This window comes from Rhinopithecus roxellana, chromosome 13 (assembly GCF_007565055.1).
Source record: "Rhinopithecus roxellana isolate Shanxi Qingling chromosome 13, ASM756505v1, whole genome shotgun sequence".
Taxonomy (NCBI): Eukaryota; Metazoa; Chordata; class Mammalia; order Primates; family Cercopithecidae; genus Rhinopithecus; species Rhinopithecus roxellana.
The window spans coordinates 104,772,534-104,787,611 of NC_044561.1; the positions used below are offsets into that span (position 1 = coordinate 104,772,534).

General features: G+C 59.1%; 1 protein-coding gene across 1 annotated transcript in view; it reads right to left on the reverse strand.

Moving 5' to 3' along the window:
* The window catches only part of NOL4L (nucleolar protein 4 like), a 146,086-nt gene that overhangs the window by 18,754 nt on the left and 112,254 nt on the right, over positions 1-15,078 (reverse strand). The window contains exon 5 of the mRNA XM_030914871.1: positions 11,971-12,112. Coding sequence (XP_030770731.1) covers positions 11,971-12,112 — 142 coding nt within the window. The remainder of the gene's footprint in view (positions 1-11,970; positions 12,113-15,078) is intronic.

A 15,078-nucleotide genomic window follows, 5' to 3' on the forward strand; every position in this document is an offset into this window, starting at 1 on the left:
CTTCTCCCTGGCAGAGGCCAAGGGATGGGACCTGGGGGCTGGGATCGCTCCGCACGGGGACCTCACCATGACACCCAGCTCAGTCTTGAGGAGGCTGGTACCCACAAAAGGAGGTGGTGCCCACGGAAGGGCTGATGCCCACGGGAGGGACTGGCTGCAATCCTCACACCCACCCCATACTGCACCTGGCCAGGAGAACGTGCCTGTCACTGGGGAAAGAAGGAATAGAGAGACTGGGGGCAGTTGGGTTTTGATCCTGATTGGAATTCTGCCTCCCACAACCCTTAAAAAAAATGTGATTTAGGCCAGGTGCAGTGGCTCACGCTTGTAATCCCAGCACTTTGGGAGGCAGAGGCAGGCGGATCACGAGGTCAAGAGATTGAGACCATCCTGGCCAACATGGTGAAACCCCGTCTCTACTAAAAATACAAAAATTAGCTGGGCGTGGTGGCACATGCCTGTAGTCCCAGTTACTCAGGAGGCTGAGGCAGGAGAATCGCTTGAACCCAGGAAGTGGAGGTTGCAGTGAGACGAGATTGCACCATTGGACTCCAGTCTGGCGACAGAGTGAGACTCTCTCAAAAACAAACAAACAAACAAACACAAAACTGATTTAAAAGAGACATAGACAGGCACACAAACCCATGCTGGGATGGAATGCAGTGGGGTCTGGGCAGGGATGGTACGGGTATAGGGTCCCTGCAGTCTAGGCGACCTTGGGCACTGCCACCTCCTGGGCCTCCTCTTATCTACAATCCTGGGAGTTGCCGCTGACGCCCTCCTGGGCTCTGGCACTTTATGACTCTGTGAAGAAACCCAGCTGGCTCCATGGGCACCGAAGCCCTGGCACACAGGCCTCACGGGGTGCAGGCCTCCAGCTGGGAGGCTCAGTGGGAAGCTGGGAGTTCTGGATGGACCCTCCACACCTGGAGCTGGAAGTGGAGTCTAAGGCTACCCAGGTGACCTCTTGTCCCCACCTGGTCCCCATCTTGCTGTTGCCAGGAGGCCTCTCCAGGAGGGTCACCCCTGAGGCCAGCCTGCTGGGGCCCAGCGTGATTGGCAGCAGGGTGGGCCTGCCCCCAGCCTGTGGCTGCGTGGGCAGCAGAGAGGTGTCCTGAGGGGCCTTGGGGAAGCAGCCGGGGATGTACCCCCTCTGAGCATTTCTACAAAACTAGGCCTTCCCCACTGTGGCAAAGGGTGACTACTTCATCTGGGCAGGACCCGAAGCCCACCACCTGTGCTCAGAATGCCTACGGGCAGGGAAGGACTGCCGTGCCCATCTATTTGAACATGGGGCAATGTGCTGCTATTCAAATGGAGGAATTAGTGATGAATGGGGGAAATTGTTCCTCCCTCTGTCCCGTCTCCAGAAGGAAACAAAAACCCCTTTTACCTCAGCAAACAATGCCCTTATGTGGGCGCCAGTGCCCCACAGCCTGCACAAGCCCAGCTCTGTGTGAACCACCAATCGCCACACCGCGCTCTGGGGCCCAAAGCCAGTGGCACCCTCTCCCGGTGGGCGACTCCCGCCAGCTCCCAGGCTAGGCTCGGAGAATGGGAAGGCCCACCATCCCTGGGACCATAGGCCAGGTACACGGCCACTGGAGGCCAGCAGGCCCTGCGTGCAGACTGACTTCTGTGTCCAGAGGTGTGGCTGCTGGAGGCAGAGCCGCCTCCACGAGACTCTGTCACAGCAACAGCCAGGCAGGGGACGGGAGGGGCATCAATAATTCACGCACAACAAGGCGACGGGGGAGGAGGGGGTGGGAGACTGCTGGAGCCAAGGCCCACCATGGCCATGGAGGCGTGGACAGCAGGGCTCTGGGCTGTGGTCTGGGGGTGCTGACTCCACTCTGAATTTGAGGCGCACACCTCCCCAGGGCTGGCCCCCTGCCTGCTTTGACAAAGGCCAGCGCCCAGGCCGTGTTTACATGATGCATAGTTCCAAGGAGCACCAGGCTCAGGGCGGGCTGCCCAGCTCTTCCTCCGGAAAGGCAGGAGGGGCACAGAGGTCAAATGGGGGACACTAGGACCCTACCATCCTGGGTGATGAGGCCACACAGGGCACCTACATTCTCCACGTGGCCCTCAGGCCCCGGCTGCCTGCAAAGCTGCTCTCCTGAGTACCCTGCTCTGTCCCTGTGGTTCACACAGCCTGACCCAGCCCCAGCCACGGGGCAGGAAGCCCATGCCCCCATCTGAGTGCCACACTTGCCCCCTAATTTGCAGCCCCGGGGCGCCAGTGCCTCTACCCCCACAGCACGTGCCTCCTCTGTGTGTGCCCCTCAGTGCCCGGGCAGCAGGCATTCCTGCTGAAACTCTGGTCACGCTTTCCTTAGGCAGGTGCCAATCTAGTCCCTCACAGTCAGGAGCAGCGCTGTCCGACAGAAACAGAGAGTGAGCTACATGAGGGATTTTAGTGCCCTGGTACCGTTTTAAAAAGTAATAAAGAAACAGGTGAAATCAATTTTAATAATCTACTTTATTTAACCCAATATATCCAAAATATTACCATTTCAATAGTCAACACCGTGTTATCAGAGCTGAGGTATTTCACCTTCTTCTTTCCTATGGAGCCACCAAGACGCAGCATGTATTGCATACCTGTCTGCACTAGCCTTTTCCAAGGCTCGGTAGCCGTCCTTGGCTACTGAATTAGACGTCGCACACCTAGATTTTCCCCTAAAACTGAAATCATTTCTCTCTGCAGAGACCCTGGGGGGTCCTCGCCCCTAGACAGGTGTCCAAGCTGCAGATGATATTCAGGCCTTGGGACAGGTGGCTCAAGCGGTGAGGCCCTGGAGACAGACACCACCTTCAGTGGAGGGGAAGGTGGACACCAATGATGTGTCAGGTCCCAAGTGTCAGGCGGTGGGTAACTCATCATGCCTGATTTGCACAACCACCCTCTGCAGCAGACATCAGGGAGGAACCAGAGGCTCCAGGGGGAAGTCACTGGCCCATCGCCCGGGATGAGTGGCGGCACCCAGACAGCCCCAAAGCACCACCTAGGCCACCCAGTGCTCTCAGGCATTCTGGGAACCTCCAAGGCCAGCCTTGATTTGCCCATCTGTACTGTGGGACAATTCCCTACCCCTGCTACCAGACTGCCCCATTTCCTAGAGCCCCTCCCCCAATACCTACTGGCCCCTGATGCCCTGGGGAAGCGCTCCCAGGATGAACTGCCTGGGTGTGGGTGTCCTCCCTGGCCCCGTCCTCCAGGCCAAGCGCAGGTGGTGAGAAATAAACACTAATTCAGTGTGCAAAGATCGAGCTGGGACACATACAGCCTGCTCCCCGTGTTCTCAGAGCAAACAGAGCCACTCCAGGCCACCATGGGTGAATGATTCATGGGACAGGGCCCTGGCCCCAAAGCCCCTGCAGGCCTCCTCCAGCCCTCCCGGGAGCCAGTCTGGGTTTGGTGCATTGCAGTTCTTAGGTCGGGGTGATGACACCAACATGGCCTGGTCACTTCCTGGTTCCTGGGAAAGTCACCCTTGAACAGGCTCCCAGTGGAGGTGCCTCAGGAGGGCCTGGCCTGACAGAGGAGCCTGCTGGACAAGAGCTCTGTATGTATCCTGGGCTAAGGGGCGGCTGCGAGGGGCAAGGGCACTGATCCCCACATGGCCCCACTGGTCCAGGCTCACCTTCACCTCCATTTTTTTGAGATGGAGTCACTCTGTCACCCAGGCTGGAGTTCAGTGGTGTGATCTTGGCTCACTGCAACCTCCACCTCCTGGGTTCAAGCGATTCTCCTGCCTCAGCCTCCTGAGTAGCTAGGATTACAGGTGCCCATCACCATGCCCAGCTAATTTTTGTACTTTTAGTAGAAGTGGGGTTTTGCCATGTTGGCCAGGCTGGTCTCAAAATCCTGACCCCATGTGATCTGCCCGCCTTAGCCTCCCAAAGTGCTAGGATTACGGGCGTGAGCCACCATACCTGGCTCACTTCCCTGCTTTCTCAGTAGGTGAACCTCTCAGCTCCTCAGGCCCCAGAGCTTGTCCTCTGGAGACCCAAGGCCCCAGCACCCCGGACAAGGCCAGGGCTGTGTAGGCCCTGCTCGCTCCTGGATAAAGGGATCTCTCGGTGCTGTCTCCCGGCGTCTCTCACCCCTTGGCGGGCCAGGGCCCAGCACAGCCCAGCATTGTCTGTGCCGCCCGCGGCCCAGCTGATGATGGACACTTTCCTGTGACCGGGGACTGCCAGTGTGGCCTACAGCCAATCCCTGGAAGGCCTGGGCCCCAGCTCTCTGCTCCTGGGGGAGGGGAGGCCAGGAGGCCGCCGCCTGCTCATCTGTTGTGGGTGTTTGGAGCCTTGAGGAGGAACAAATAGCTCTTGCTCCTGGGGTGGGGGTGGGCGGGACCTGCACCCGCAGAATGGGGCCCAGTCCTGGTTTCTGGCCTCAGCTGTGAGAATTAGGGTGAGGGCAATGGACATGGCCATAATGAGCAGATGTTAGGGAGAAGGCTTGGCTTAAAAGCCCACTGCAAGAGAGGCCTTTCAGAGGCCAACCCAGGGAGACTGGTGCAAGGGCCACACCTCCTGCCACGCAATAGTGACCAGGGCAGATGTCTGGCCATGAGTGTTGGGTCCAGGGGGAAGTCAGCAGCAGGCCAGAGTTATGTGCCCCTTGGTAGGAGAGGGCTGCTGTGACCCAGGGATGGGCCCAGGGGAGGGGGGGCATCACCTGAGGAGGGCACTAGAAGGATGGCACAGAGGTAATGCGGGTGATGGTCTCTGAGCCCTGGTGGCCTGGCCGTTACTCCCATCAGCTCCTTCCCCACCAGCCATATTGCCTCCTGCCTGATCCCTCACTCAAACAGCTTCACCCCTTGCTGGGGACACCCCATGGCACCCTGAGTACCAGAAGCCGGAGGCACACTTCTGCCTAGTACCTTCTCCTTGGATGGCAGCACTGACTCCTCACTGCCCGCTTAGCTGCCCATCAGTGTGGGCACCTGGGATGGGTCTGGCGTTTGCCAGATTGAGAAGCAGCGTCTTGGGAACTCAGGGTCCCTGGACAGGGCCTGGCTCATGTGGGTGGGGAGGGAGGGACAGGGACTCAGGAGTGCCTGAGTCTCGTTGACACCAAGGACCCCCTAGCCCGGCTCCCTTTCCAAAGAAGCATGACCTGGACGGTGGTTGGGGGCTGAGAGTAGGGACGGGAACGCCGCTGAGGGTGGCTGTGAGGTAAGCTACGGTCAGGGTCCCACAGGCCTCCATGGCGGAGGGGACCAAGGGAAACCAGGCTGGCTGAGGAGGCAGGACTGGACCAAGGGGGTGGCATGCAGGGCTCAGAGAATCTGGGGGAGGTGACGAAGACTGCCCACATCCAGTCCCAACCTGGCCCCCAGCAGGCCTCTGTGCTGTCCACATCTGGTCCTCAACCACCTGGCAAGGTGGGCCAAGATGATCACCCCTGCCTGTCAAGGGGACGGCACCCGCCCAAGGCTGCCTGGCAAGGAGGGAGCTGAGCAAGATCTGAGCTCTGTGTGCCCCCACGCTTCCCTGCAGACCCCTTGGAGGCCAGGGAGGAGGCACCCAGGGGAGGGGGCCAAGCCAAGGAAGAGAGGCCAGCAGTGCTGCCACTGTAAATACCGAGGTCTGGGCGCTCGAGCAATACACCTGCTCCCCAGAGGCCCGCCCTGCTGCCCAGTTTGCATTTCTAGGCGGCAGAGGGCCGCACCCGAGGGCAGCAGGGGCCACAAGGTAGGAAGCCTTGGTCTTCTCACTAAGAGCTCCTGGGGGCATGCCAGGGTGAGGGGCTGCAGCCCGCAGGCCATGTCACAGAGAGCAGCTGCAGCCCAGAGTTGGGGGGTCAGCTAGCTCAGGACCATACTTCGAGGAAGGGCTGGCCAGATCCATGGCACAGAACCCAGGACCTGCCTACAGGATGCCACATAATGGGCCCGACCACTCCATTCTCCCAGAACCCTTCCATGCCAGGACCCTCCCCAGAGGGCCTGGTTGTGGCCTCCCTGCCCTTCTCTCCTGGTTGGAGCTTCTCTCCCGGGTCATAGGGAGCTTTCGGAAACATGTGACCCAAGAAACCCTGGCATCGGGCACCTCCTCCCTTCCCAGCCCCCTGCTGCCACGCCTCTGCCCGGCCTCCCAGGCCACCTCGTCCCAGGCCCTTTCTCTGATCCCCCATCTATTCCAAGAGTGACTCAGTGGCCGTTGGTTGAGCACCTATTCAGTGCCAGGGCCTGGGAATAAAGCCCATGACAGGAGAGTCAGGTCACATGGGGTCAGCCCTGAAGGGCACCCTGTGGCGCCTGCTTCCAGCAATGAAAAACAGGGACTTGGCCAGGCGCGGTGGCTCACACCTGTAATCCCTGCATTTTGGGAAGCTGAGGCGGGCAGATCATGAGGTCAGGAGTTTGAGACCAGCCTGACCAACATGGTGAAACACTGTCTCTACTAAAAATACAAAAATTAGCCAGGCATGGTGGCGCACGCCTGTAATCCCAGCTACTAGGGAGGCTGAGGCAGGAGAATCGCTTGAACCTGGAAGGCGGAGTTTGCAGTGAGCCGAGATTGTGCCATTTGTACTCCAGCCTGGGCAACAGAGTGGGACTCCATCTCAAAAACAAAAACAGGGACTCAAATGTCCTTCCATAGGAGTGGCCAAAACGCTGGCTCTGGAGAGACCCAGTCCCCGTGGTCTGGGCAAGTTACTTCCCCTCAGAGACGACATTTCCTGCCCTGTGGAACAGCGACATGTAAAGCTCTGGGCTCACAGGGTCAGGCTGGGCACACAGTGGGCTCAGGAATGGGCCCCCAGTCACTGGGCTGACTGGACAACCTTCGAACTGTGGCTGGCCCACATCAGTGTCAGGGAGGCCAATGACTATGTGAGAAAAAAGGTGGTGCCAATACTGCCTCATTGAAAAGAAAATGAGGCTCTGGTTACTTAGATAATATAAAAGTCTGAGAAAAATAGGCCCCCCAGACATCATTATTTTTCATTTTCTTTATTCCTCCTTTATTTTTCTTTCTTTTTTTTTTTTATTGAGACAGAGTTTTGCTCTTGTTACTCAGGCTGGAGTGCAATGGTGCGATCTCAGCTCATTGCAACCTCCGCCTCCCAGGTTCAAGAGATTCTCCTGCCTCAGCCTCCTGAGTAGCTGGGATTACAGGCATGCGCCACCCCACCCAGCTAATTTTGTATTTTTAGTAGAGACAGGGTTTCTCCGTGTTGGTCAGGCTGGTCTCAAACTCCTGACCTCAGGTGATTCACCTGCCTCGGCCTCCCAAAGTGCTGGGCTTACAGGCGTGAGCCACCGTGCCTGGCCTTCTCCTTTATTTTTCTACAATCATTGTAATACTTCTGGAATAAGGGGAGAAATAAGGGACATTTCTACAAAGACATGGCTCCTGCCCTCAGCAAGCTGACAACCCACAGGGGTCCCGCACTGGTGCCTGTTTGGCTTCAACCAAACCCCAGACTCCTCCAGGGAGGTGGAGACAGGGCTCATCACCCCTGAGTGTCACAAGGCCAATGCTGGTGTGACAAAAGTGGCCAAGAAACTGGAAGAGTCAAAGGGCCCTCAGTGCCTTCGTCCAGCCCCAGGCCTGCACGGTGCGGGAGCCCCAGTGTGTCCCGAGGCCCAAGCTGGAGGAGCAGCCTCATCTGAGAGGCGCACACACCAGGCCATGACCTGCCCCAGCCAGGGCTCCACACCACTCTTGCTCAGCAACCCCCCGACTGCCCACCCTGCGGAAGGCGGAAGCAGGCCCAGCGAGCAGACCCCCGCTCTCCCCTGGCGCTGGCTTCCTGTCTGCCCAGGAGGTGAGTAATGTCCGCTCCCTGCCCCCATGCATCCCTTCTGGAGGCCAGGCGGGCCTCACATTTTCCGCTCAGGAAGGGGCAGAGTGAGAGGCCTGCTGAAGCACATCCAGGGGAAACGGAAGGAGCACCCCGCCTGCCCGGTCAGGAACCCAGGCCAGCCCCGGCCTGCAGGAGGCGCACTGGCTCACCTGCCTCTGTGCATGCCTTCGTTCGTTTTCGTCCACTCATTCACTCAACAAACAGTATCCCAGCACCTGCGCGGTGCCAGGCCCTGTGCTCGGGTGCTGGAGTCCTGGCTCTCAGGGTGCTTATAGTACTTGAGGAGCAGACTGCATCAAACAGATCATCCCACCAGTGGGGGCGTAATTACAGACGGATGTGCTGTTCAGCCCCAAGACAACGCCAGACCACCGTGCCTCTGGACAAAGTCTCTCAGACATCCTCCCTCCACACCCTATGATGTGCACAGAGCCCTGTTCAGACCCAAAAGAAAGCCCAAGCCCAAGCCTCGGCCAGGGCTTAGCTGAGGGTCTTTAGGGGACCTGGCCCGTGCCTGGGCAGGAAACTATGGCAGGAGCTGGCCCGCATGGCCCTGGGCCCCAAGGAGGGAGTGCCCCAAGTGTGTGGAGAGGGCCTTCTTTGGTTCCCTAGCTCCCCTGCCCATCTTCTGGGGACCCTCACACATGGCCCCTACACCTGCCAAAGGGGAGAGAGGAGAAGCACTGGCACCTCCCCAACTCTGGCTGAGTTGCCCCAAGTCTCTCCCTGATTCTAAGTTTCCTCCCCATGAGATGAGGGCACTGTGATGGTACTCTCTGCCAAGCGCCAGCAGCTATGATCGCAGGGACCCAGGAGCATCCCAGGACTTCAGAATGTGGGGAGCTGGTGTAAAGAGGTCTGGGAGACCAAGACTCGCAGACAGTGGCAGGGCTGGGGGCAGAAACCTAACTGTGTTTCAGGACAAGCAGACACTCACCCCGGTAGAACCTCAGAGACAAGCTCCCCGGGGAGTGAGAGCTGGCATCTGCACAACTCACTCTTGGGCTCAGTGGTTCCGCCATGGGATTTGCTCTGCCACTCAGCCTTCATCTGCCTTTGTTAAAATCTTTAAAGAAGGGCCCCAACAAATCCACAGCTGTAGATCTGTGCTAACCGCCCGGCTCCCTGAAATCACTCCCGGCTGGATTACTCGTCAGCAGGGAGGAGCGTGCTGATACGGTTGGCATCTGGGTCCCCTCCAAATCTCATGGTGAGATGTGTCCTCCAGGGTTGGAGGTGGGCCTGGTGGGAGGTGTCTGGGTCACGAGGGGCTTGGTGCTGTACGGAGTGAGTTCTCACTATGAGTTCACGCGAGAGCTGGTTGTTTAAAAGAGCCTGGTACCTCTTCCCTCTCTCTTGCTCCCTCTCTCACCATAAGACATACCTGCTCCCCCTTCACCTTCTGCCATGTCTGTAAGCTTCCTGAGGCCTCACCAGAAGCCAAGCAGATGCTAGTGCCATGCCTGTACAGCCTGTGGAACTGTGGACCAAATACACTCTTCTCTTTATAAATTACCCAGCCTCAGGTATTCCTTTAGAGCAACACCAAAAGGACCAACACAGGTGTGTCATCGGCACAGCCTTGGGAGTCCCCACACTCCTGGCAAAGAGAAAAGGCCCAGGTGCTCGGATGGGAAGGATGTCCCTAGAAACAAACAACCCAACTTATCCCCATCAGAGGCGGAGTTCCACCTGCTCTGCAATGGTGTGCTTGGACAGGGCTCAGTAAACGTTTGTTCATTTGTTCCTTCCGGGATAACAGACATTCAGCAGGCACCAACAATGGGCCAGGTTCACAACCGAGTCCTGGGGGCAGGGCAGAGACCAAGACTGACCTCACAGCAGGCCTCAGACTTCCACGGAGGCCTGAGGGCCACAGCCCACACACCAAGCTCACCTGGGCATCAGTGGGGTTGGGGGGCTTCTGCGATGGAGACCCTCAGGCGGGGAGTGGAGCACACAGAGGGCTAAGGTGGGTGCATCTGCTTGGGCTGTCCCTACCTAGTCCTGCATCAATAACAGGGGCCTGAGAGTGCTCTGATGGGAGCCCCTTGACTCACTCACAGGAGCTGGACCTCACATGTCTGCACCGTGAGCACCTTCAAGAGGGGCTGGTTGTGTGTCTCCATGGGGGCCGGAAGATGGCCCAGGACTCCAGGCTGGAAACCCACTGTTCTGGACAGACGCCAACAGGCCCACAGGCCCAGAAGGGGCAGTAGAGGCCAGGCCAGCTGCCTGGGCCTTCCCAAGGCCTGTGCCCTGCCCGGGGTCTCAGCCGGCCAGCGGGGTGGCCCACAACTCTATGAGTGCCTCGGAGCGGACGGTGAGGCCTACGGCCCCGCGATCAGCAGCATCCTCACTGTCCCAGCTCCGGTGTCCACCAGGAGGGGAAGGCAGTGTGTGACTACCCCAGGCTGGCCCCGCACTGGGCTCGTGGGGACCTACAGATCCCCCAGCCTCCCTGCATCTCTCAGCCTCATCCTCATGGCCAGCCAGCATCTGAGCAGCAGGTGCTGAGGGAGCTCCATGGACCCCACAGAAATGCCACTGTCAGTCACCTGATTCTGACGGTCCCCAAATCACCAGACCTCCCCAGGACGTGTCTCCAAGAGAGATCCCACTCTCAAATGGTGGTCATGAGGAATAACAGCAAGGGATCTGCTCGGGAATGAGTAGGGGGACCACGGCCCCTTCAGCCCCACTGCTCTGGGTTTCTGAACAACTGTGCCAGACCCTTCTTGCAGGGACCAGAGCCTGCGGCCCCAGCTGAGCTCTGCAGGCACAGCCCTCAGTGTTCCTTGGGTGTGGCCTCAATCAGCTCAGTTGAGGCGGTAGGTCAGCTGCTGAGCTTGTCCCAGTCCCAGAGCCCCCCAGAGCACATGGCTGCCCCCGCTGGGTCCCCACCACCGTGGGAACGCTGGAAGGCAGCACTGGCCTGGGAGGCTGGCAGCACGAGGGGGTCGCGCCGACCTCATGAGGCATCAGGCACAAAAGCCTTTTCTTTGCCAGCAGCCACGCACCCCATTCCTCCTGCAGCCACTCCCTGTGCTCCCTAGCCCCTGGCCCAGACACCTCCAGCTGCCTCCAGGCTGGGTCTCCTCCCAAACAAAGCCGGATTCAGGCCTGAGAAGGCTGTCAGGAGGCAGGCGCACAGGTTCTGCCATGGAGATGAACTTTGACCCAAACAGCAAGGCTCCTACCCCTTATTTACTCTTTAAGGCTGACCCGTTTCACAGAGTTAACATTACACCCCTTTTTAACCCGTACCTCCCTCCCACATTCCAGGCCTCGACCTTCAACCCCTCCTAATTGCTGGCTCCGGCTCCTACACCCCAGTTCTCTGGGGCCCAGCTTACTCATCCCCTGCCCCCAACCATCTCCTCCGCGGAAACAAAGGCGATGCCGGGCTGCTGTGCTCACAGAGCCACCTCACAACCCTGGCACACCAAGGTAGATGCCAGGGCCCCAGAGCCCAACCACTTGGGGGAGTCCACATGGAGGCCAGGGTGGATCTTTGGGGTCTGATTCCTGACCCTAACTCTCCAACCCCTGAGAAGGAAGCCTCTCTTCCAAGGGAGGCCGGAGTAGGCTGTCTGGCAGGCCCTGTGCAGGGGGGCCAGGACTAGGGAAGAATCCAGACAGCTCCCCAGCCAGCCGCATCGCATCCCAAGGGGCTAGGACACATGTGGACAGCTGCACTGCCTGGTCACTCACCAGGTGACCCGGGCTATAGCCTCACATGTGGCTACAGAAACACAGGTCGTTTCCCTTGCTGGGCAGCAGAACTGCTCTGGGTTAGGTACACAGTGAACCTTCCCAGACCTGCCCCTGATAACTCTGAAACCCATATCGCAGAAGCCCATGGCATCTCGGCTACCAGGCAGACCCCTGGCCTCACAGGCTGCCAGTCGCATGGGCTCCCTCCCTCATCTTTGGGAGGAAGGAGCCAGGGGCTGGCGCAGTGGGGCCCGTGAAGATGCTGAGAACGCTGGGGGCAGTGCAAGCTTGGGTCTGGGCCACCCGAAGGCCTTGGCCCAGATTCCGCCACCCTGGAGTATGTCCACACCTCTCACCTGAGGACAACTGGGAGCAGGGGGCCGGGCACAGCCCCTCCTCAACCACCACCAAGGGGCACTCACCGTCCTCTTGACTGTGGAGGTTCTGTGGGCTCCGCATCCTCTCGTCCTGGCTGGGGCTCAGGCTGGAGGCCAGGTGCGGGTCAGCTGACATCCATGTGGAGTCGCTCATATCAAAATCCTCGCTGCTCACAGACGTCTCATCCTGAGCAGGGACAAAGAAGGTGGGCATTCAGCAGGGACGGGCTCTCATCGGCCCGAGGCAGCCTTGTGAGTGGACCCCAGGGCCAGTGGGCATTTGCGAGTACCCCGAAGGCCTCAGGGAGCCCTCAAACCTTGAAGTGAGGGCTGGGTAGTGCTCCCCCTTGCCCAGTGGAAGTGGCCCCAGCTCTGGTTCCTATCGGAAGCCAAGGCTAAGGGCCGGTGCTGTCTGTAATTGAAGACAATTATGAGGTCTCGCATCCTGCAGGGGCAGATGGCAGGGCCTGGCTCTTACCCTTGTGAGCCAAGGTTGAAACAAGTGCTGTAAACAAGGGCTGCCGCTCCCTGCTCCCAGCCCAGGGACCAGGGCTCACTCTGCACAGGACCCGGCGGCAAGAAGCGGGCAGCAGGACATGCCGGCCACCGGGCACTGAGGCTGAGCTGAGTGCCCCCAGCAGGCCCGGCGCCCTGACTCCCATGAAGCATGCATGGAATTCCTTTCTCCCACTCCCCCAGCCCATTGGACATTTCTGTCTTCCTCCTTCCTAACCTTTGCTGTGCTTCAAAGATACGCTCTTGGGCAGCTTCCAGGGCTGAAAGGGCCAGCCCCAGAAGTGCAGAGAAGGAAGGGGGCGGGGCAGGCCAGGGTTCGGACCAGACCGCAAAGGGGGTTCAGCTCAAGGGCCTGGGGGGCCGCCAGGGCGTTCCAAACAGCCGGATGGCCTGCTAGAGAGGACCACGCCTGCCTCCTCTCCCCTCGCTGCTGGCTTCGGAGGCCCTTGGCCAGTCATCCGGGAACCCCCGGGGCGGGGCCCCTTCAACCCAGCCCTCCAGCGGGAAGGGCCCCCACCTCCTCCGGCCCAGCCTTTCAGGAGCAGCAAGCAACTGTGCCTGGGAGCTGGCTGTAAAACCAAGAAAGATGACCCAGCAGCTCCCACACCCAGAGTTCTGGCCTCCCCCCAGCAAGACACAATGGCCTCTGTGGACCCCCAGTGAGGACCTCTGGCAGAGCACCCCCCAAGCCTCCCCTCTGGGGCCCCCTCACAGACGCCTCTTTTATAGTGAGCAAACACACTTTGGTTGGAACTTTCTTAGGCTGCTGTCCCTGAGGCAGACACATCTGCTCCAAGTGCTAGGGAACCAGTGTGGATTCGCCTCCACTCCCTCCCCCACCCGCTGGGCTGGTAGGGAGTTTCCTGGAATTTATAGCTTCTGTGCAGTGGGGACCCTCTGCTGAATCCAGAGGACAGGAGCTGGGCTGTGACGACTGCAGTCCCCACGCGGCACACCCAGGGCCTCGGGGAATGGATAGAGCCCACATGTCCTCTGGTGTCCTCTCCCCACACACAGGCACACACACTCACTCTGCCTCCCTCCCACGGGCTGCCTGCTCCAGAAACACAAGCACCTCCACCCATAGCCCTCCTTCATGAAAACTCACTCATACACCCAGACACACACACACACACACACACACACACACACACACACACACACACACGTTCAAAAGGTTCTCTGCACAAAGGGTACAAAGGGACAACAAAACTCTCCCCTGTGCTAACTGGATGGAGGGAGACGAGGGGGAGGGGAAGAGCGACTGGCAGGTGGGGGAAGGTTCCTTGGAGCCTTGAGCAAGGCTGCAAGGGGCAGGCGGCTCCCCATCTTCCCAGCTGGTCCTGCCATGCTGGCTCCAGGAACCAGGAACAGAGCATCTCGCGTGGGCCCCTTGCTACTTCCTGGCCGCCCAGGGGGTGCCATGCTCAGGGTTTGACCAGAAGTCACAGGTGAAGGAGAAGGACTCTGGGTATTGTTCAAACGCTCATGACTTAAAAGACAGAGTATTCTAGTAACAGTTGAAAGCGCCACCTACTCCAAACTCCCCATCCATCCATTCGACAGGTATTTACTGAGCACCTACTATGGGCCAAGCTCCCCTCTAGGCGCTGGGAAACTCAGCTGTGGACCAGACACACTCCTGGCCTGTCTGGCACCCCTCATCCGCGAGGGAGACGGACAATGAGCAGAAAAGTATTGATGAGGGCCGCAAAGCACACAGAAGCGGGGCGAGAGGGCAGAGGGACCTGTTTGCCAGAGCAGCCCAGGAAAACCCCACGGGTCAGAAACGCTGGAGCAGAGGCCTGCAAGAAGTGAGAAGGGGAGCCCGTGAGGAGGTCTGTGTGGCTCCACGCACTTTTTAGGCACAGGCAGCAGCAAGTGGGGCACAAGCTGCTGGGTTTGAGGAGAGGCAAGGAGGCCACTGTGGGCAGGTGTGGGTGGGCCCAGAGGAACCACACGAAAAGGTCCCCTCCCACAGTGCACGCAACCCTGGCAGGGCCGTACCTGCCATCTCTAGCTTGGAGAAAGGCTCTTGAACTCCACTCAATACACGGGGGGTGGAGCAGCAGGGACGGCTTGCACACTCTGGCCTCACTCAGCCAAGTTCAAAACCATAACAGCAGAAGGCAAACTTCTCAGGGGCCCAGCGCTCCCCTGGGCTTGTGGCATTTCACCCTCACTACAGGCCCACCAGACAGGTACAGTTGTCAGCCCCGCTCCACAGATGAGGAAACTGAGGCTCCAGGAGGTTAAGGGGCTTGCCCAAGGTCACGGGCTAACATGAGGCACAGCCAGATCTGTGCAGTCGCCAAGGACTGGACACGCCCTCCTAACTGAGTTGGCCCTTGCCTAGCACCCACACGGCTGCTGTGAGTCACAATCCCAACTCCAAGCTGTATCCAGCTGTCACTGTCTTGTGGATCTCTGCCCTGTCTTTCCCCGGAAAACCTTAGGTCCTTCTAACAGTGGGGACCAGACTGTATGTCCTCTGAATCCTGCACAAGGCAATGAGACTTGTTGAATCAACTGAATTGCCCAGCATGGTGTTGGTGTTTAATGAGGACGCGGCATTAATTTGACAATTAAGGACTCTGGTCCCATTGCGCATAGTTCTTGAATGGAGGGCATCTGAAG